At 45.0% G+C, this 22,254-nt stretch overlaps 2 protein-coding genes across 2 annotated transcripts in view; one reads left to right on the forward strand and one right to left on the reverse strand.

The window, feature by feature from the left end:
* The first annotated feature begins 1,536 nt into the window (after positions 1 to 1,536).
* On the forward strand, positions 1,537 to 10,460 carry LOC119211465 (sodium- and chloride-dependent GABA transporter 1-like). Its single transcript, XM_037462391.2, has 15 exons — positions 1,537 to 1,870; positions 2,910 to 3,282; positions 4,166 to 4,297; positions 4,472 to 4,572; positions 5,047 to 5,156; positions 5,265 to 5,397; positions 6,344 to 6,478; positions 6,581 to 6,684; positions 6,781 to 6,905; positions 7,001 to 7,113; positions 7,700 to 7,831; positions 8,043 to 8,145; positions 8,397 to 8,497; positions 8,744 to 8,911; positions 9,189 to 10,460. Exons 2-15 carry the CDS (start codon positions 3,042 to 3,044, stop codon positions 9,282 to 9,284), a joined length of 1,794 nt encoding a protein of 597 aa, XP_037318288.2. The 5' UTR covers positions 1,537 to 1,870; positions 2,910 to 3,041; the 3' UTR covers positions 9,285 to 10,460.
* A 167-nt stretch (positions 10,461 to 10,627) lies between these two features.
* The window catches only part of LOC119210219 (IQ motif and SEC7 domain-containing protein 3), a 65,798-nt gene continuing 54,171 nt past the window's right edge, over positions 10,628 to 22,254 (reverse strand). Inside the window, 8 exon segments of the mRNA XM_037460001.2 lie at positions 10,628 to 14,016; positions 16,112 to 16,155; positions 16,439 to 16,531; positions 17,905 to 18,063; positions 18,767 to 18,866; positions 19,579 to 19,704; positions 21,812 to 21,911; positions 21,913 to 21,943. Coding sequence (XP_037315898.2) covers positions 13,450 to 14,016; positions 16,112 to 16,155; positions 16,439 to 16,531; positions 17,905 to 18,063; positions 18,767 to 18,866; positions 19,579 to 19,704; positions 21,812 to 21,911; positions 21,913 to 21,943 — 1,220 coding nt within the window. The 3' untranslated portion in view covers positions 10,628 to 13,449.

Below are 22,254 nucleotides of genomic sequence, written 5' to 3' on the forward strand. Positions count from 1 at the left end.
CACTTCACCGTGTTTTGTTGTCGCCCCCTGCTCACCATGTTCACTTACTCCCTGGTCCCTTCAGATCCAGCCTTCTCACGTCCCCCACCTCACCCGCTGCCCATCCCCTCATTAGCTCCTCACTGTTTAGGTCCCCTCACCCTGCTTGCCTACCTGTAAATCCACCCTGCCCCACCTCTTGGGTCTTTTGGGTCTGCGTACCGCTTTAAACTGTACACATATTTAGGCTGCATTGATCTGTAAACAGATGGCAACCCAGGTTTAGATCCATCTGGCTATTATCATTTTGTTTCCGCATGGATGAAAAACCTTGCCAGGGATCAGACTGAACCTGTTCTTGATAAAAAAAAACCTCGCTAAGGGTGTAATTAAGCTGGGAATGTGATTACATCTATTATATTTGAAAGCTATTATCGCCAGCACGGCAACGGGCTACAGGGCCGCTAATGGCATTGTTGTAATATTCATTAGTCTTTGTAATGGCCTGGTGCGAGTGTATCTGGAGCAGATATTAATGTAAGGAGGTTACCTGCCAGGAAGAGTGGCTCCTGCCTGATATCTCATTTCATTATTATTAAAGAAGTCATCGTTTTACTTTCCCAAGAGTAATTAAGAAGACAATGTATGCAGCGTCACTGTGTCCTCTAGCCGGACCCAAAGCAGTTGTTTATAGATTAACTACGATGTTGGCCTGATTAACACATGCAGTTTCTCTTCAAGCATTAAAGAGAAACTGCATCTTTCCAAAACCACTCCCTGTTTCCTGAAGAAGAAATGAAGGTCTATAATGATAATGCCAGCAAACATTACATTACATGCTTTGTATTTTCTCGACTTTATTTGACACAGACAAACATTTTTATAGTATTTTTTTTTAACAAATTAAATCTACATACTGGTTTCCTGCTTGTTGTCCAAATTGAGTTTCTTGCAACCTTATTGGGAAATTCAGTGAAGCATTATTTGTCAAATAAGTCTAAGGTGGACATTGTTTAGCCAATGTTAGGCAAAGTCTTTTCTATGGATACCAATTAGAGGCCCGGGAAGGGACTATTTGACACATAATCACCAGATCATTTTGATGAAATTGCACTTTCTTGTTCTTCTGAGTTTGTCTCCTTATGGTTGAAATGCACTAATTGTAAGTCGCTGTGGGCGCCATAATCCATTTATAAGCCGTTTGTGGAAGACTGTGAAGAGAAATGAAGATGACCTCGCACCCGCACATTGTGATCCTAACTACCCTCCTTCCTCTCATCTGAGTCGGGGCACTGGGGCATTGGTGTCATGTCACTTCATGTATTGATTGCCAAATCTGGTACTGGCAAGACCACATTTCTGGTCTCCCATTTCCAGGGTCAAGGTCCAAAACTCCACGAGCTCTTTCACTGATCGGGCCTTTCTCTTTTGGGAATTACCATGGTAACGGCGTTGGCAAGAGATGACCTCGGGCTAACGCAACAAACAAGCACACACACACACACACACACACACACACACACACTGCCGCTGCCCCCTCGGAGTTTCCCACCAGAATTGGGCGATCGACATATCGCCCACGGCCTCGAGGGGCCTCAATAGTCCGAACTGAGCAGCAATCAAAGTAGACACAGGTCGAACTTTATTACCAAGCGCTCGATAGTAGCTGCTGGGAACAACCGCATGTCCTCAAAAGTACAGAAGGCTTTACAGGAAGAAGTAGCAGCATCAAAAACAGCTCTGCGGGTAGCGGATACTTTGTGGCTTTTTCTTTTTGACTCAAAGATGATTTTTTTCCCTCTGGACGTTAAGTGGAAGATTGAAGACTTTTGCGGTGCAGTCGTAGAGCCCCGAAGCTCAGGACCTGACGGAGGACTTGGACATTTCTGAGGTAAGAATCCTCTTCCCCCACGCCGCCCCCCCCCCCCCCCCCCGGACACTCTTAATCTTAATCTTTTGGTCAGTGAGTAAGTAAATATATAAATATGTGAAAAATTGGAAATATCGGAAATAATGTGGGGAGAATATTTTGCATCAATAAAGACTGTAATAATAGACCCCCCAGTCACTGTAGCATAACTTTTTCTTGAAAACTTCATCAAAGGCATAAATGATGCATCTTTTAAATGATGCAAAGTATTTTCATCATGATAGATTGCAATTTAATATATTTGAATTTGAATGCAATGTAAAGAGGAGCGAGCACTCTGAACCAGGCTGAGTAGATCAGAGATAATTCAGCATGCGGTGGATGATTAGGGATGCACAAGAGTAGTACAGTGAGAAAGCTCTGGAAAACCCTGCTGTCCCACAGTTCTGTGTAAAAAATAAGAGGCAAAATGTCCTTGAAATATATATTTCTTGTTTCAGGGAATGAAATGTAAAGCAGAGAACCATCTCGAGCATCGGCATGCAGCGATTTGGCCAACTTCTGGGTCAATCAATACCTTCAATAACTTCCTCTCAATTAGCTTCCTGACAATGTGATGTGATAGGGTGACTGGGGGGGGGGTGCTGAGAATTCATAATGATTGAATGATTCATTCATTCAATGATTCAACACAATTCAAGAGTTCAATTTGCATCACCAGTAGACTTGAGTGTGAATGGTAAAGACTTTGAAATTGGTCTTTTATGGAAAGCACAACCTTGTTGTATTTCTCTCCATTGTTTTTCCTGTCTGTGGCTTTTGTTGTTATTTATGATGATGATTCACCATCAACTCGACTTTGGTGGAGTAAAAAATGGAGGATCGAGGCCGCTTGTCAGTAGTAACTAAGATACACGCTGCAGTGTTGTCAAGGGGCCACCTGCTTGTTCTTACACATAGACGTGACAACAATTACCACTTGGGTAAATAGTAATCAGAATAGTACGCCGTTCGCTGACGTCCATTTTAATAAACTGCCATATTCTCATTCTGTCTCCAGCATTGACCTCATTCGAGCCGAAACCTCGGAGTGAGACGCCGACCGACGCTGAGATTTCATCCCCCCCCCCCATCCCCCGTTACAGGCCGCGAGGACGCACTGACCCCCCTGCCGGTCTGCAGTGGTCCCACCATGGGGAAGACTGGGAAAAATACAGTGGATTTAAACTCCCCAACAGAGGTCAATCAAGCTGTTCCCTTCGTGGAGCTGGATCCCGCGGCGCACCCTGCGGACGACGAGAAGAAGAAGGAAGAGCCGCCCGACAGGGGAAGTTGGAAGGGGAAGTTCGATTTCCTTCTGTCGTGCGTGGGGTACGCCATTGGCCTGGGGAATGTCTGGAGGTTTCCTTACCTGTGTGGCAAGAATGGCGGAGGTGAGTGCTAGAGTCACACTTGCCCCGAAACCGTCGGTTTAAAGTCAATTAAGAGGACACAATATTCACTTTGAGAGCCCATACCAGTGTTTGTCTGTGAGTTGAAAGTGGTTGTGTTTTCTAACCCAAAAGGTGCACATGGTGGAGACAAATTGTAAAATATGCAAAAAAGGTATGTGACTTCTAGGGAACCCTAGAATTCATTTTAAATGATATATTGAGCCATCACGGCGCTGCGAAGGGCGTCCAATCGGCCCGTGGGCAACCGTCCTCTAACCTCGACCTGACTCACCTTTAAGGCTCCCAAAGCAACCCACTTGTTTCTACCTGCATCCACACACACACACACACACACACACACACACACACTCACACACACACACTCAACTCAAACGGATAGCAAGTTATTTCCCTTTAGTTGAGCTAACTACATGCTAACCAACGAGCAACACCATGTCAAGCTAAAGTCAGAATGTTCTAGAACACGGTCTTCAACCCAACACCATCAGCCTTTCAACGGCCTGTCAGGACATCAGGCATCCAGCCATCAAAAGGGTCAGCAGCACACTGCTGCTCCATCTATCTTTGGACAAGTCACCACTTTCTTTTTAACCAATAGCCGCTCGCTATCAATCAATACAACTAATGGAGGAATGCGTTTCATAGGTTGTTTGACCGAGGTTATGGATTAAGAAAACCCCATTCACATGAACAGTAACATTTTTAACCATGTTCTGACCCTGCTAATGTAAATCCTCGTGTCAATGCTTGTACCAGTGATGCAGATAAAACCTTCTGAACCCCCCCCCCAAGCCATCTAACTGCTATCTGCAGGTACTTTTCAATCTTTTTCCTGCTGTCTCACTTTGTGATGATCCATCAGGGGCCTTTCTGATCCCGTACTTTTTGACCCTTGTGTTTGCGGGGATTCCTCTCTTCTTCCTGGAGACGGCTCTGGGACAGTTCACCTCGGTAGGAGGCCTGGGGGTGTGGAGGCTCATGCCTATGATGAAAGGTGAGATGTGGATATGGAAATTAAGGGGGACACGTATGTACATCTGTTGTTATAGCGCTTTCAAATCTCTCCATTCAACTTTTTATACTCCATTACATCTTACTTTGAATCTCCCCTGACCTATAAGAGCATTATATTGTAAAATAATGATGTCTGTGCGTCTTACTTCCTCAGGTGTTGGTTTAGCTTCAGTAGTTCTGTCTTTCTGGCTCAACATCTACTATATTATCATCATTGCCTGGGCGCTCTACTACCTATTCAACTCCTTTGGTTCGGTACGTTGCACTGCATCAGTCATCAGGGGGCAAACCTGAACGTTAAACCTTTTTGTTTCGAGTAAAGCTTGTTCATCAAGAACATATAAATTGACAAAAAATTCAGCTTGAAAGATCACTTTTTTTTCCAGCAAAAATCAATGAATCAAAAATGTTGGTTAAAGCTTCTTTTTGTCATATTTGATAGTAAATTGAACAATGTTTGGAAAGTAAAGACGTTCACCAAATACGTCAATGGCCGCGGTGTCTTTGAGTTTGTTGTTTTGTTTATTATTATTTCTGCTGCCTTCAAGTGGCTAAGAAATCAATTATTGCAGCTTCAGCAAATAAATCTTTAAAAATGTTTGATGGTAGGCATAGTAGGGATTCAGTTATTACACTTTTAATGCTTTTTTTTCCTCACTCTGCTGTCGTATTTCTCTTAAAACTTAAAAACATTACTCATTCTACACGTGCATATGTTTTTGCCTGCAGGAGCTGCCTTGGCAGAGCTGCGATAACCCCTGGAACACAGAGAAATGCTTTTGCAACTACAGTCTGACCGACACAACAAACCTGACCAGTGCGGTCACAGAGTTCTGGGAGTGAGTAACTACATGCTGAGGCTTTTTTTTTGTGTGTGTGTGTGTGTGTGTCTCATTTTTGTGTGAATTCGTTTTTTTTTTTTTTTTTTCTGTGCGTGCTCCCCGCAGGCGGAACATGCACCAGCTCACCAACGGTCTGGAGGAGCCGGGCGAGGTCCGCTGGCCCTTGGTGGGCACCCTGGCGCTGGCGTGGGTCCTCGTCTATTTCTCAATCTGGAAAGGAGTGGAGTGGACGGGGAAGGTCAGGCTTCCCCCATTCTCCAGTTTCACTTCATTCACTTTCCTCTTGCGTACTTTGAACGCACGTCACGCGGCGTGAATCGAGTGTCAAGCGGATTCATGTCCTCTTTGGGACTCCGGAAGGCGTTGGCTTGTAGTAGGAGGGTTTTTATCATTGATGTCTCTCCTCAGAGCTGAAAGTGCAAAGTGGCTTGACAAGTAATGTGTGTAATTGCTCTCTGAGAATTCTCCTTTTTGGTGCTTTTAATTTTTTTATTTTTCTATTGATGCCAAAGCCAACCGACATGAGCCATAGCTTAGAACCATAGCTTACAATTTTCAGCTCAGTTGGATTATATTAACGGTCCAAGAAAAAGACCCCATAATTGTTAAATAAACCTGTGAGATGCTTAGAATCTCACATTGTGAGTTGGCATAAAAACTGGGCAGATGATGATGTTGATCCTTTTGAATTCATTAAACAACACTCTCAAGGGGTTTTAAATTATATATTTACATCATGATAGGTGTCTTAAAATATATTTACTCCTTTCAGATGTCTTGAAATCTGCTGTCCAAATGCCATCTCTCTCTAAATGCCATTTCACAAATAGACATGTTGATTTCCAATCTGTTGGGCGATTTAGAGGTGACAGAAGAGACGTTTTTTTCACTTTGCCTATTGAGTGTTTTTCAATAGGAAATTGTTTATTTTTCTTAAAAGACCAAGTCCAAGAAATGCTCGGAACAGACACAACACATTTAGTATTTTCACTTGGGATTACTATTACTTTGTATATCTATTTAAGATTAATGGAGCTCCATTGTGCTTAACTTTAAAAAACCAGATCCCTTCTTAAAACCAACTTTCTTCCATTATTATTTAAGTATAATAAAAAAATAGAGAATATTGATCGTTAATTGAAATGCATGAGCACAAGCTCTTGTCCTCTGTCTCGTTCCGTTAGGTGGTGTATTTCTCCGCCACCTATCCCTACGTCATGCTGTTCATCCTCTTCTTCCGCGGGCTCACTCTGCCCGGAGCCATCGACGGTATCCTCTTCTACATCACGCCCGACTTCTACAAGCTCACCCGCTCCGAGGTAGATCGCACGCACACCTCGCACGCACGCACGGACATACAAAGACAAACAAACGCAGACAACATGGGGGGCGGGGGGGCGGGGCCTTCGTGTACCCGACAGGTGTGGCTGGACGCGGCGACTCAGATCTTCTTCTCCTACGGCCTGGGCCTGGGTTCGCTCATCGCGCTGGGGAGCTACAACACTTACAATAACGACGTGTACAGGTAAGGGACACGCCCCCCCCCCCCCCCCCCCCCGAAACTTTACACATCCCGCTTTTTGTCTTCCTTGGTCCCAAAAGTTTCTTTTTTTGTGTTCAGGGACTCCATCATTGTGTGCATCATCAACTCCTGCACCAGCATGTTTGCTGGCTTCGTCATCTTCTCCATCGTGGGCTTCATGTCCCATATAACCAAGAAGCCCGTCAAGGAACTGGCAGCATCAGGTACCGTCCCGCTGCTCGCCCACGCAGGACCGCACGGTGTTTAAGGGTTTAAGCGCCCCGTCACTTCAACGCCACGTCTCCTGCGCGACATCTAGGTCCGGGCCTGGCGTTTTTGGCTTACCCCCAGGCGGTCACCCAGCTGCCCATGTCGTCTCTGTGGGCCATCCTCTTCTTCTCCATGCTCATGATGCTGGGCCTGGACAGTCAGGTGCGCCCGTTCGCCTGCGGCTGAGCGGATGGGTGAAATTCATTCGATCCTTCGGGTGTCACCCCCTCGTTCTTACAGACGCCGTCGAAAATTCTCCAACAGAAGCAAACCGTAGAACTAAATAACCCGTTGAGGACATCGGCCAGTACGCCCAAGAGTTTCTAGTGCCGAGCTGAGATTGATGTCTACTTAAATAAATGTTACTAGCAGTTCAATAACTTATAGAAAAACTGTGTTAAAGAAGAAAAAAAACGTTATAAAAAACACAGTATGGGTGATGTGACAGGGAATAAAACCAAAAGTAATTATTATTCGTATCCTACATTTTCTCATTAATATCATTCTAACATTATGATTTACACTGCTCTTAAATTTCCATTATAGAAGGGGGGGAACTGTCAAGCAATTTCTACTGGAGGATGAAGTATTTTTGACGTGATTCTAACGTAGGCTGATTCTGGCGATTTTGAGAAAGAGGGATGAACTACCTGGATTCTTACTCTACTACTAAATCACCGAGGTGCTCTTTTAACACCTGACCACAGTACGTACTCACCTGGGTCTCTGTGCCATGTGGATGTGTCAGTTCTGCACAGTGGAAGGCTTCGTCACCGCCCTGATGGATGAATATCCCCTGGTGCTGAGGAAGAGGAAGAAGATCTTCATCCTGCTTGTCTGCTTAGTGTCCTTCGTCATCGGCATCTCCAACATCACACAGGTGCAGCGGGGGTGGGGGGTCAACACACACAACACAATCTCTTATTTCTCCCACACATGGTTAAAGAACTACTTCCTGCATTCGTCCTTAGGGAACAAACCGATGTCACGTGTACATTCATCACGCTTATTTGGATTGCATGAGAGAGACGGAGGTGTATTAATATCCGGCTTCTATTTGGGGTGCGTGGTTGTGTGTTGAAATCCTCCAGGGCGGCCTCTACGTGTTCAAGCTGTTCGATTACTACTCGGCCAGCGGGATGTGTCTCCTCTACCTCGTCTTCTTCGAAACGGTGTCCATATCCTGGTTTTACGGTAAGGGGGCGGTAAGGTCGACCCTCAAACCAAATGTAACCGCGGGCCGAGAAGAGCTTCTAGCTAGTGCACGTGAACGTAGCATTTGGATTTCCTGCGTCGTGGCCGTCCGACAGGAAATTACCTCCACCTGCTCCGTTTTCTGCGATAAGAATCAACGAGCTTTTGTCTCTCCTCCCCCCCCCCCCCCCCCCCCACGAGGCTTATCTCCTCATTACACTCCTCTGTGTCCTCCCCTCTTTGCACCACAGGAGCTGACAGGTTCTATGACAACATCGAGGACATGATCGGCTATCGGCCATGTGGCTGGTGGAAGCTCTGTTGGAAGTTCTTCACGCCGCTGATCTGCCTGGTACTTAAATACTCAAAAGCTATTTAATATTTGATAGTCATTAGCTGTTAGTTTGCTTACGCTCTAAGCTAAGATAGTAGGTGAAGTAAACATTATACATTACATAATATCAGCGTGTCGGTTTGTGAGCATGTTTTCTTGACATTAGTGTTACATAACCCGGACTAAAAATACACATTTTTTGCCCAGTTTCACTGATTCAAACACCTTTCAACGTTACTTAGACTACATAATTGCGTATTGCAGGGGGTGTTTACCTTCAGTGCCATTGAGATGACCCCGCTGACCTTGGGGAAGTATGTCTACCCGCTGTGGGGCCAGGTGATTGGCTGGTTCATGGCTCTGTCCTCAATGATACTCGTCCCGGGTTACTTCGTCTTCATGTTCTGCGTCAGCAAGGGAAACATCAAACAGGTACCAACGGGTTAAGCGTCCCGGACGTTTCTTACCGAGGACGCCGCTAAATGCGACTGTAAACTAAATAAATCGTTATAGTAGTATAATAGTAAACCAGGATAGGACTGCCTGTTTCGTCACCATTCTTTTTCTCTGCTTTTTCCTTCGAATAATATCATGTGAATTTAGGTTATTCTGCATATTTTGTTGACTCTTTCCACCACTCGTTCGTATGTTTGAGTCGACCTTACGTGGCCTCTCTGTGACGCATTCAATTCTAACGTGTCTTGACCAGCGTTGGCGGAAGATGACGACTTCCAGCGAGGATCAGAAGCCGTCGGAGCGCGAGGAATCGGGACACACGGGGAGCGTGGGCGAAGCGCTTGTCTAGCGAGGATCGTTCAGGTGGAAATGATTCCCGTCTGCCAGGAAAAAAATGGACGGATCGAGTGTTGTTCAGCATTTTACTATGATGTTTTCTTCAATTTGAAAGTGTGCCGGAATAATAATGTGCCAAATGTAGAAAACAGGGCTTTTCAATTATTGATACATGTAGAGGATACGTTTCATTTTGCAGTTAAAAGAGTGAACTGTGACTACAAATTGAACCTTATAGATCAGCAGCAAACCTCCACCCGTAAGCCACATGTGTACCGTTAACGTTTAGATCTATATTGTACTTGTCAAAATCACCGTTTTTTTGTCTACAAACTCACCACATGCGACCTGAATGTTGTGGTACGGAAAGCATTAGAAAAATCTGGTAAAACTTGATTTCAGGTGTATAACTGTAATCAATCGAAGATGATTCGCTTGCTGTCGCTTAATAAACCAACCAGCCAAACTCTGTGATATTTTGTCGTGCAATAAATGTGTCGGTCATTGGGTTGCAGTTGTTGTCTTTAATGATCACAACAATCTAGAATGGAATACTAATATGATGGGAGTTGTACAGGCTTTCCCAATTTTTAAATTAAATTATTATATTATGCTTTCGTTACTTTAAAGAGATGTTTGTCCGACAGAACGCGCATTTTAGTCAGTTTGGGAAATATGTGAAATGTGTGGTATTTGCCCTGACCTTACTCCAGGTTATTTAATGTTGTAACTGCAGAGATGTGTGTTTATGCTTTAGCCCAGCTTCACTGGAGAACCACTTTAACAATTTACTACCATGGGACAAGCTACAGTAGTAAAGAAAATAACGATTCGTTTTAACCTGCAATTACTTATTGGCCACATGGGGGCAGCAGAAACACAACATTGCATTATAGTACAGAATTTCCTTTTAAAGGTGACCAATTAACACATCCACTAGACACATGAGGCTTTTTTATCATCCTTTTTTTTTTTAACACCAAAGAGCTTCCGGCTGCTGATTGGAAATGACACTGATGAGATTAGATATTTCCCAAAACATTAAAGCTGGAAACCAAAACAATCAGCTGAGAGTCTGTGGGTTTGTTTTTGGATTTCAGCCCCTTTGACATTGTCACATTTGTTAATTAAAATATATTGATCATAGTTGATTTATCTGTGTTGATGCTATGCGTACTTTGCATACTTTCTGGAGTAAAATAAAATGATCTAATGTGAGTATAGCTTCATGATGTGATGCATGATTTAAAAAAAACAAGCATTTTATCACAGTAAGGGAATAAATAGACCAAACCTGGCTTTAGATCTGTCAAGAATTAAACATATACAACCAAGAAGCAAAACCCTTATTATGAATAAACTTAAATCATCTTTAATAGCATGTTGATATACTGCAAAGACAAGTAGAGAGGAATTCAGAGCTAACTGAGGGATGGTTGATGGTTGATATCTGCAACACTCAGTTTCCACTTGTCTCACAATAAATATGTCCACTCTATTAGTAATTCTTCTTTTTTTTTAACTAGTATGAGCAAGCACAGTGTTGAAGAGCCAGACAGGATCCACATTAATGGATGAAGCAGTGCACTGGTATGGCAGAGCCCTTTTCATTTTTCAGTAGAGAACGAGAGTTGCGCTTCCATGTCATTCGCTCCGCTCTCAAAATGCTACATTGGTTTTCCTTTCAGACATGAACTGAAAACTGTGTGCCTCATATTCATGTTTATTGCACACACAGGAGGTCTCTTTCTCCCAAAATCCTTATATAAATTGTCAAGTAGGGACCCACACAGAATGGGCTGTGGAGGACAGAAGAAACAGAAATGGCCTGTTTTTGCAAAATAGAAGCCTCAAATTTGCAATTTTAAATCAATTTACATGGGTGTTCGATATTCCTTTTTTTTATATTACAAACCACAAAAGAAACGTGTCGTCTTCATCTCCCCTGAGCGAGCTCAAAGCACATTCAGTCATGCACAAAAAATGTTAAACTTCTGCGAATAAGAGTTGGATTGACCTCCAAACGGATGGCATGCATGGGAGAAGAATCATATATTAATGTTGATCTAAACAAACGCATCAATCAGCAATCATACAATCATCATCCACCAGTGGGAAATCCAAAATATCAGTGTCGATATCATCAACTATAGATGACATTTATTCAAATGTATTGCATAACCTTCAATGTTTTTGTTTTTTATATGGTCACTTGATATTATCAAAACTGTCACAAAAGCTTTCTATTACTTTTCAAGGCGCATTTTTTTTTTTTTATTGTGGCGAATGATAATAACAAAAGAATTACCACACTGAACGGGAGCGAGGGTCAGATTTCCTTTTTTTGGGGGGGGGGGGGTTAGCTGGAATGCCACTGGGAGCAGCACACACACACACACACACACACACACACACACACACACATACATTTATTGTGTAACCTCTGCCTTCCCACTGGGTGAAATAACGAGTGGAAAAGGACAGATTGACGGGATAAGACCTGCCCCTCCGGTGCCTCTGTGATAATAAGTCAACCAATCAGAAAGGTGGGGTCAGATGAGAGGAGCGGGGTTAAATATATGCCCGTCCCGCGGAACCCGGTGGGGCTTATGTTTAAAAGATGGACTGATTCAGGGTGACTTATTTCAGAGTGAAGGACGCATCGTCGGGGGGGGGGGGCGATAGAATTTTGAAAGGTGGCTAAAAGGCAGCTAGCTCGTCCCTTTTCCGGCACTAATTGAACGTGGTATTTACAAAGTAGGCTGAGGGCGAAGGAGAATAACCCAGATAATGCATTCTTTTTGTCCCGTTCGTATTCAAAGCAGACCAGGCAACAACAATCCCATTAATGCCAGCATTTGCAAAACAAGCTGTGTTTTTTTTTTTGCCTTTTTAAAAATGTCAGACTGAAAGGTTAGGAGGGAAGAGAAAACAGTGACAAAGAGCAGTAAACAGGACCCGGGAGTCGTGGCGACATAAAGAGAGACCGCCAGGATGCTTTAGGGGTGGATTCACGTCTCGCATTCATCCACCGGCAGAAAACACACAAAGCTGGAATATTTCTGCAAAATCAGAATAAACACAGATGTCGACGTTTAAGTTGAGTTGTAGCATTTTCATTACTAAAAAAAATTAAATGAAGAAGCTGATAAGTGTTTGATAAACAACAGTGTATGCGGATCACATGTGAATGCTGAATGGAGAGCGGTTACAGTATAGCTTTAGCAACTTCAACGTGAATGAAAAAGACTTGGCGGGAACTCGCGGGAGGCGTCGGCGACATTAAATACGTTAAATGTGAAGAGTCAAAGACACACAAGGAGCGTCGTGGGATGAATTTTTGGTTTTGGCAGAAATCCGTGCGATTGGCTGGCCTTTATTCACCATTCGTCATTCTTCACTGCGGGATGACAACGGATTGTTTTCTCAATGATAAAAAGCCACAACACGACAGAGGAGCAGATGTTCAGTTTTTGTTATTCACTTTTCTTTTTTTTCTCTTTTGTTGTTGTTGTTGTTGTTGTGGCAGAAGCGTGAAAGGACCGTTTCTTCTTTTTCAAAAGGAAGGAATTTTTCTTTTTCTTTCTTCCAGCGCTAGCGTTCGGTCGAGTGCAAAAAGGAGTCTGTGTTTTTGTGGAGCCTTTTTTTTAAATTTTTGGCACACGTTTTTTCGAGGAGGGAGGGGGGGGGGGGGGGGGGTTGAGTGTCAGCTATGCAGCGCAGTAGGCGTGAGGTTCGGGGAGGATGAAAGCGAAAACGGAAGCGGAAGGGTCCGTGCCTGTCGCTGGTCGGGGGTTAAATACCAGAAACCAGAGGGACTCCGATCCACAAACCAAGTAGCTGTGTTTTCTCTAGCAAGTTAAAACCGACAAAAAGTTATAGAAATTTGTTAAAACTACATAATATTTCAAAATACATGTGGAATCAAGTAACTTTGTATATATGCACTGTATTTCTCTGTTTTTCCTTTTAAAACTTTTTTTATTTTAGTGAATTTTTTCCTTAAATATAGGCATATAAGTGAGATTGATTTTTTTTCACTATAGCGCTTCCATTTGTATATATGTATATATGTACATTATGTACTGTTAAATAGGTAGAGAGGAGGGTGGTGGTGGGGGGGGGGGGCGGTGTGGAAGTGCGTGTTTTTCGGGGGGAAAGAATACTCATTTATTTATTTACACCATGCTCCGAGAGCCGCTCGGGGTCCGGTGCAGGGCGAGGCGGGGGTCGGGCGGTATGTACTGGTGGGGGTGGTTGTAAGGCGGCGGCGGGGGCGGCAGCGGGGGCTGGTGGCCGTCGTCGCCGTGGGAGCAGCCCGGCGAGCGGACCGGCGTCGACGCGGCCGACTGGCTGAGCTGGTGGTGGTGTTGGTGGTGTTGGTGGTGCTGGTAGCGGTGGTGCGTGGGCGTCTGGCTGAGGAAGGCCTCCACCCGCCCGTGGCCGCCGTGGTCCAGCATGATGACCTTGACGATCTGCTGACACTGGATGAGCGTCTCGGGCCCCAGGTCGGCCACGCTGGCGGCCGGCTGTTGCTGGTGGTGGTGGTGCTGGAGCTGCTGGGGGTGGAGGAGGTGGGCCGGGGAGCTCGCCGCTGACGGCGGCCGCGCAGGCTCGGGGGTCGGCCCCCGGGGCACCTGCTGGAAAAGCGGCTCCCCCTGGTGGTTAAGAAGCGTCGCGCTCTCGGGGCTCCGAGCCGTGCTGCTGCTGAGCTGGTACGTCTGAAGCCTGTTGTGAATTGACACCTAGTTTAGAAAACAGCCAAGAGAACAGCATCAAATGTTATAAAACTGGTTCCTCCTCTACATCCGTCAAGCCCTCTTTAGTTTTTTTTGGGGGTGGGGGGGTGGGGGGGGGCGGTTTGGTGAATGCACAGCACACACACTCACGGGGCATGCGTGGGGGGGGCTTTGGTGTTGGGGGTTCACTTGGAGGTGTAAGGATATTGTGACTACTGCTAACTCCCCTCCCTCCACCAGGCAACGGGTGGGGGCGGGTGTGACGCTGGAGAATGGGGGGGAGGGGGGGGGCTGGGGGCGGTGGTTCCAAAGGGGACACTGAGGGCCCCCGTGTCTCCCTTCCAAACCACTGTGTGGCGCTATGGTGACACGAGGAGACCCTGGGTGTGTGGGGGGGGGGGGGGGGGGGGGTGAAGAACCAGAACATAGACGGAGGGAGAGGTGGAGGGAGAGGAGGCGACTGACAGACCACACACGCGTCCACAGGCAGCACGCATCACAATGCACACCTGCACATTTAGTCATTTTTATTGCAACTCTTTTTTCCAAATATTCACTTTCCCCTCCATCAAAGTTTCTTTTTTCTTCCTTGGTTGTTCGCTACCTTTCCTGAATTAATTTTCCGGGGGCCTATTTCAGGAAACAAGTCAGGTTTCCAACGCTGTTCTCAGAAAGCGGACGGCGAAAAGCAAAAGCATAACCAGGATTGTGCAGAATTCGTCAAATGAGCACATGAATACATTGTTTTTTGCACGTTGTTGTTGCACCATCTCAACAAAACCGATTCCTTTAATGTGCAACATACGTTTGGTTCAGATTTTGTAGCATCCCTGTCCATGTCTGATGTCCATGTTGAATGGACTTTTTAACGTCACGTATCTGAACTGAAGAAAAGAGCTTACAGCTGTGTTCTCTCCTTCTCTTACGAGGGCCGAGAACTCCACAGTTGCGTGAAACTCTTCAGCCACGTCGCGCAAGTACAGCCGGAGGCAAAGAAATTGCCGAAGCACGCAACGAAATTCTCGTGATTTATGCGAGCCGGCCGTGGGGATTCGGCCCCCGTTCGCGCCGCTGGTACGAGCAGGATCCTCCGTGTGACCCCTCCTGCCTTCCAAGACAAATGGGTTTCGACATCTAGCGGCTCCCCACCAGCCGCTGACATTTACTGCAGACTGCGTGGCGGAGGGGATGACGGTCGAGGGAGGGAGGGGGGGGGGGGGGAGCTCAGACAACCTTGAAAAGACTGGCCTGATCATTGCTCCCTATCATAAAAACCCAAGGGCTGTTCAGAGAGAGAGAGTCTATGCAATGACTGCATGTTGGAAATAAACAGCCACTGAGTGTCACAATTGACCCTGCGTGTCATCCGATGGTAAGCTGGGACGGTCATTGCAAAGCCCCATGGGAACTGTAGTTCCGCTCGCCCTGTTGCTTGCACGAAATGTTTGCACGAGAAGTCCCCCCCCCCCCCCCCCCTCCCCCGGAGATCTGGCCGGAGGGCTGGAGAGGTGACGTTTCTGGGTCAAGTGAGCTTTAAAAATGCATCTGCCCGCGTGTTGCTGTGTTAAATAAGGTCTTAGTTCTGCACGCTTTAAGACACACACACACACACACACACACACACACAGCATATGCATTCCACACATGTCCTCTGATTCTTTCACCAATGATGACTTCTTTCTTCTTTTTTTTTTACCCCTTGAATGCTAGAAAGGGAGTCACAATCTCCTCCTGAGCTTGTGAAACTAATTACGACCAATTGCTGTTTTTAGAGCTACGGATAATAATTAAGCCCCTCTGCTCCCGTCTGATGCGTTTCACCGCGCATCGCTGCTACGCCATTCCACCATTTGTAATTGTACTTTTATCTAATCGATTTAGTTCGGTCGGGTTGGCTCACACAGCGCGGCACTTCGCCCCGGCAGCTTTGGTTCTATCATCCACTCCTCGCCCCACTTTCTGCTGGACGCCTTGAGCCCTAAAAGAGATCACTCGTCCCGGGGCTTTCATCCTATCTCATCCTACCTGGACCCCCACCCCCACCACCCCCTGGACTGACTTACCTGTTATTGGGGACATGGCCCTATCGCTAAGCACTTACCTCCACTGCATTTTGTCCACTTCTTTCATCGATCTCCTGGTTTCCTGGATGGAGAGAAGATGGAGGGAGAAGAGACAGAAAGTGGCAGCAAAATGTCTGAATCGTTATATATTTCACTGCTTTATATTAAAATGTGCTCCAAGATAATATAAATCATAATATAAGATTGGTTCAAGTATAGAACGTGCTTCTCCAATTGACTAGTTTTTAATGCAGGGTAAATTAATGCAATTGAGGACAAGGTCTCTGCAGTGGGTCAACAAGTGCTCACACACACACACACACACACACACTCAAACACACACACACACACACACACACACACACCTGATGGGGAGCCCAGTTTGCCGCGCAGCTCCAGCTGTGTGCCGTTGTTCTTCACCGAGTGTGCCTTAGCTCCCTGCTGCTTTTCCAGCTCCCCTGTTCAGAACCAGGAGATCAAACACACGGTACGTGAATTACACACGGCGTCAGACAACAGCAACCGGCCAGAAGTCGACTTCCTCTCCGAAGCCGAACGCTGCGGCGTGGCCTCCCCCCTCCCACTCGCTCCTCTAATCTCGAAACACAACTTGCCATCTCATCTAATTACACTTCACACTTGATGGTAATTGCATGTCATTTCCAATCATGATGACTAAATGTTGTTTTGTCTCCAAACGCTGCGCTGCATTCTAATCCCGAGCCGGGAAAGTGGGGGATGCGACCCTTGAAGCTGGGGGAGGCGGGTTATTTTTGACGTTACAGGTTTAAATGCAAAGTATTTTGGTTCGAATTATACGTTTTTAAATGGAGCAGTTTTTTTCCCCAATGTAATATATACTTTCATGGACATAAACAAAGTAATGACCAAAGTTTTGTCTACTGGAAATATCTATTAAATGCTAGTCTTTCTTTTCTAAAATGAGTGTGAAATAAATAAATAAAATAAATAAATAAAAATAAATTATGACTTTCTGTCATTATAATGATGCGTTGCAGGGAGATATGCACCTAAACATGAATTAAAACTGTATATACTCCATCCTGTCCCAAAGAGGGAAGTCTTTTTAGCAAATACGCCTGAACGAGAGTTACTTTTTTGTTTGTTTCGGACTAAATGGTGGATTTCGCTGTCCACTCTCCTGAGATAAATAACTTCGGTCTGTCAGCTACTGCCTGTCATGTCGCTGCCTGCTCCCCCCCCCCTCCCCGGGCCCCTCCCTTCCTCTCTGTGAACAGTTGAGTCCAATCCCAGCAGGGACGCTCTGCTCCCAATGTGTGGGCATGTCTTATTGTCTGGAGAACATCAAATGCACGCAGACCCACACAGCTCCAGATGCCTGGCAGCTTGGAGGAAAACTGACCTCTTTTTTTCTTTTCTTTTTTTACCTACAAATTCACTTCCTCCCCCCCATCCCCCCCCCCCCCCCCTGTCCCCCCGCGCGCGCGGTCGGTTTCCGCTGCATTGCACCAAAGGAAACGCAATTCCGCAAGTATTTCCGAACCTTCACCTGCAAGTTAACACGGAGCACAAGACGAAAGGATGACTTCTGCCTCCTGTGCACCATCTGGAGACTCATCGATTCCCACACGACGTGTCCCAGAATCCATTACGGTCTCCTTTCCTAAGATGTGAGACTATTGACTTGGTCGGCGGTGTGTTGCCGGAGTCGGATTCACACACACACACACACACACACACACACATTTCACCCGATGGACATTCTACGTCACATGTACCCGACTAATTGTCAGGCTCCGGGTCGCTGGATAGCGTCTCTGATCTTATCTTTGATTTGAAAAGTCCTTACACTCGATGCGTATCTGCTCCATCTCCGACACCTCGGAGATTGACTCCTTCAGGTCTTCCACGAACTTGAGCAGCTCCTCGGCACTTTGGGCGCAGAAGGTCAGTACCTGCTTCTTGTCTGAGCCGAAAGGCGAGAGGATGGTGATGCCGTGGGGATAATCTGGGGAAGCACAGCGGACACTTGAGTCGTCGAAATAACAAAATGATTTGGGAGGTATGAGCGACTTTTTACACCACCGGCATCGACGTACCTTTCGAATTTAGATTTCATGTTCTCCTTTTGGAGATATTGTATTAAAACACGTAACTGTGCATGCATTGTGCGCTAATGAGGGCTAGGAGGATCACAAGTGCAAACATACGATTAATGATGATACCATTTGGCCGTCCATAATATGAAGAGATAAAGCAACACTAAACGACATCAAACGCTCAACTGAATTTAGCACAGGTGGACTCCAATCAAGTTGTAGAAACATCTCAAGGATGATCAGTGGAAACAGGATGCACCTGAGCTCAATTTTGAGTGTCATGGCAAAGGCTGTGAATACTTATGTACATGTTAAGTTTTCGTTTTTTTTTATTTTTAACAGATTTGCAAAAATTTGCAAAAAACAGTTTTCACTTTGTCATTATGGGTTGTTGTGTGTAGAATGTTGAGGAAAATAATGAATTTAATCTATTTTGGAACACGGCTGTAAAATAACAAAATGTGAAAAAAGTGAAGCGCTGTGAATACTTCCCGGATGCACTGTATATCTCCTAAACCCCCTGTTCAATTCAACTCGGAGGTGCTTTCCTCTGAAATTACTCCAATGCATAGGGTGATATTACATTTCATGTTCTCATGGCAGCTGACTCACACTCATTTTCGAACAGGTGAAACTGCATTCCGAGGAGGCCCATTGCTTTGCAGAACGTGTAGGCTGCAGAGCTCTTCTTCTTTGGGCAAAGCTTCAAGATCTGAGGAAGAAACCAGAGTTGTATCAACAATTTGAATGGCAGAGATGCTCCGTGTTCTGAAGTCTTTCCTCAGAGGAAGGAGTTCACATGAATGTGCAACATTCAAAACGCGTCACGCTGGCTCGTTGAACAACGCAGTGCAACGTGTGACACATGCTGACCTTGAAGAGGTTGAAGATGACTACTGCTTTCCCATCTCCTCTTACCTCCTTCTCCTGCAGCTATACCAAGTAATTGTATGCTTAAGCAGGAAAATCAAATATCAATGCCTCTTTTCCTTTTTGCTGGACCAATATCAACATTTGACATAATTATGAGGGTCGTTAAACACTTTTGGATGGATGACCTCCTCTTGGGAACGTTAACTATGCCTCATATTAAACCTTTTATAATTCTCCAATCGACACAACTTTAGACCAAATGATTTACTCGTCTTTGCTGGGAAACGCAGCCTCTAAAGCTGCTCTGAAGGGGACAAAACGCCTTTCACCACTATATCGGTTACCAAAAGAAACGGCGTGTGAAAAAGCGTTGAGGATGGTGACGGTACGTTGCAACTGTAAGTAAGCTGTAAGTGTAAAATAAGCAGCTTAAAAGACTGACTGTTTGCAGCAGAATTAAATGCTTTTGGAGTAGTTATAGAGATTCTGTAAAGAGCCTTTTAGAGGAACTATTTTTTTACTCATAACTCTTAATGTATTTATGTACTAACCACAATGAGATCATTGAAGAGGAAGACTTCTCTCTGGTGAGCCGCCTGTTTTTGGGCCTTGTTGACATCAGTCACCTCAAACAGGCGGCTGCAGCACACCAGTCGTCTATGAGGGACAGAGAGGACCTGCAGAGAAGGACATCGAAGGTAAATGGAGAGTTTCAGACGGAGTGTCTGAGACGCTTGAAAGTCATTCGATGAAAAAGTAGAGGCTTTCCCTTCAAGAGGAAAGAGGATTAAAGTGAAACCGGGAGACTCTTGATACAAATCACTTTTTAAAAGAGAACGCCTGCGAAGCATCGCAGAGAAAAGGGGAAAAAAAACGTTAAACACACTTTGCTGAGACAAATTAGTGACATGACGACTATAGAGCAAGCGAGAAGTCTCATTTTAACTCAATCCATGAAGGACCGGTTTGATTACACTTGCTCTGGCTACTTGTAGTAGATAAATAGAGCTTTTAGATACCTGCACCCAATACATAAAGCAACCCTAGAGTGAGTGTAGAGAAGATGGTGTTTGAAAAGATTTGCCTCTCCACGAGGCGCTCAAGCGAAAACCTTTTGTCGAGTCGAGATTTTTTCTGCAACAAACATTTTGCTATTCAGGTATTCACGACAAAAGACCAAAAAGCGGTAACGGTAAGCCTTAGAAAGTTGTTGTTTTGTATTTTTTTTTACAAAAACAGCAGTTCCGCTGCCAAAGGCCCGTCTTCTCCTCTGGAGCTAAGTGCATTTCAATGTTTAAGCAGATCACACGCAGGAAAATGACGCACAGCGATTCAATCATGTTCTCGCGCTGTTTTCTCTCAGACTTGTCTCCGTTTTTGGGATCCCAATTTTTTCCCCCTCTTTCGGGATGAAATAGATCCATCAGTGGCTTCGGATCTTTTTGGACTCCCATGCAATTCCAATTTAGTTCCCTCTGCTAAATACTTACCCTAACGAAAACAAATTCAACACATATGTGTAGTGAATATTTATTTGTTTAATATCACATATGTTTAATATCACGTATGTTATACGGCTTTCATCAAAGTTTTAAAAAAAAGCAATCTCCTATTATTTGCAGAATCTGTTATAATGTGAACAAATGCCCTTACGCATGTAAATCTACATTATAGGCCCTATTTCTGAAGAACTGACCTAATCAAAGTCTTTTCATGGCAGATAGCTGCCAAGGCCGGAATAATCCTTCCCTGTCACAATAATCTATCATTGTTTTGGCCATGACAACACTCCCTTTGTCACCATTTGGCTTCTCATCCTTCACTGAGAGACACTGAAAGACAAAAGTCACACATACCAACAAAAAAAAAAAGGAAATTGGATCCGATCCAATGTCATTCAGAAAGTAAACAGGGAACGACTGAGATTAACTTTACAGCTAATTAAAAGTCAACAAGGATGAATCCACGTGTTCATGGTTCATCTTGCGGAGAGACAGAAAGTCTGGAGTACGCAATGACACAATGCTAACATGCTAATGTTTGTCAGGTGTCATCGTTTTAGTATTAGTTTGGCATTTAGTTACACTCGTGTTAACTATTTCCAAAGGTTCCGTGGTAAGTTGGTAGCTTACATCTCGCATTTTCACATTAACAGTAACATAAAGATTAAAAAAAAGAGAAAGTTAAAGACTTCAGGAAAACGGAATCTTTCAAATCGTGAAATGTGGATTAGCGCTCTGGTGTTATTATCTATCCAAAATACAAACACATTAGTCAAATTCATCTTAAAAGAATGTTATTGTCTGTATTTAGTATTTTTTGGGGCAAGTTACTTATACTGAAAATGTAAGTGAAGGGAGGAGGAGAAAGAGTCTATTTATAACCATATACATAAATGGATGATGATGAGGTCAGGCGCTGCATAATTTACATATATCATAATAAAAGTAATATTAAGCCTTTAGATTAAGGGTATTTTAGTTCTTTGGACGTGGTTTCTAAGTTAAACATATTCAAGCTTTTGCTTTCATTGATAAGGCACCTAAAATACCCTGCTTTTCCCCTCTGCATTACGCTGCATTTTAGCATCTTTCGCCCTCATTATTTTGTTCTTATGGCCCACAGCTTTGTCTGTGGTCCCGTGATCCTAAAGTCACAAATTCAGCCTCCCCTCCATTCGGGTCCCCCCCCACCCCCCCTTGACTTCATCTAACGCGGGGGGTGGAGGGGTTTGCATGTTTCGGCGCATTAACGTCCCGGAGAGACACATGGCGTTGTCCTTACTGTTTTCATGCCCACGATGGACTGCTCCACCTTGGACACGTAGGTGACGTGGTCTTCGTTGGAGCGCAACTCCCTCAGTTGAATCCTCTCGTAGATCCCCATCTCTCGGGATGTCCGCTCCGTCGTCCACACCTGCAGTGGGGAACGGGACCGATCACGCTCAAAGTCCAAAACCGGTGAGGAGGATGCGGAGTGACGGCTGTGTGTCCCCGCCGTGGTACGGAGGTTTGTCGTTGTCTGTGAAGCCATACGTGCATTTTTGCATTTTCATTTTTGGAGTTTTTGGATCGGGGGGCAGAAAGCGTTTGGGAGGAAATGAAGCCGGGCTAAAGTGACGGCGCTGACAGGGAGGCCCTGTGGGACACCCTGCTGAGACGTCGCTACATATTATGGAGTCGGGAAGGAGATGTCCGGGGAAGGGGGCGGGGGGGTGTAAAGTGTCA

The sequence above is a fragment of the Pungitius pungitius genome, chromosome 2 (assembly GCF_949316345.1).
Source record: "Pungitius pungitius chromosome 2, fPunPun2.1, whole genome shotgun sequence".
In the NCBI taxonomy this organism is placed as follows: Eukaryota; Metazoa; Chordata; class Actinopteri; order Perciformes; family Gasterosteidae; genus Pungitius; species Pungitius pungitius.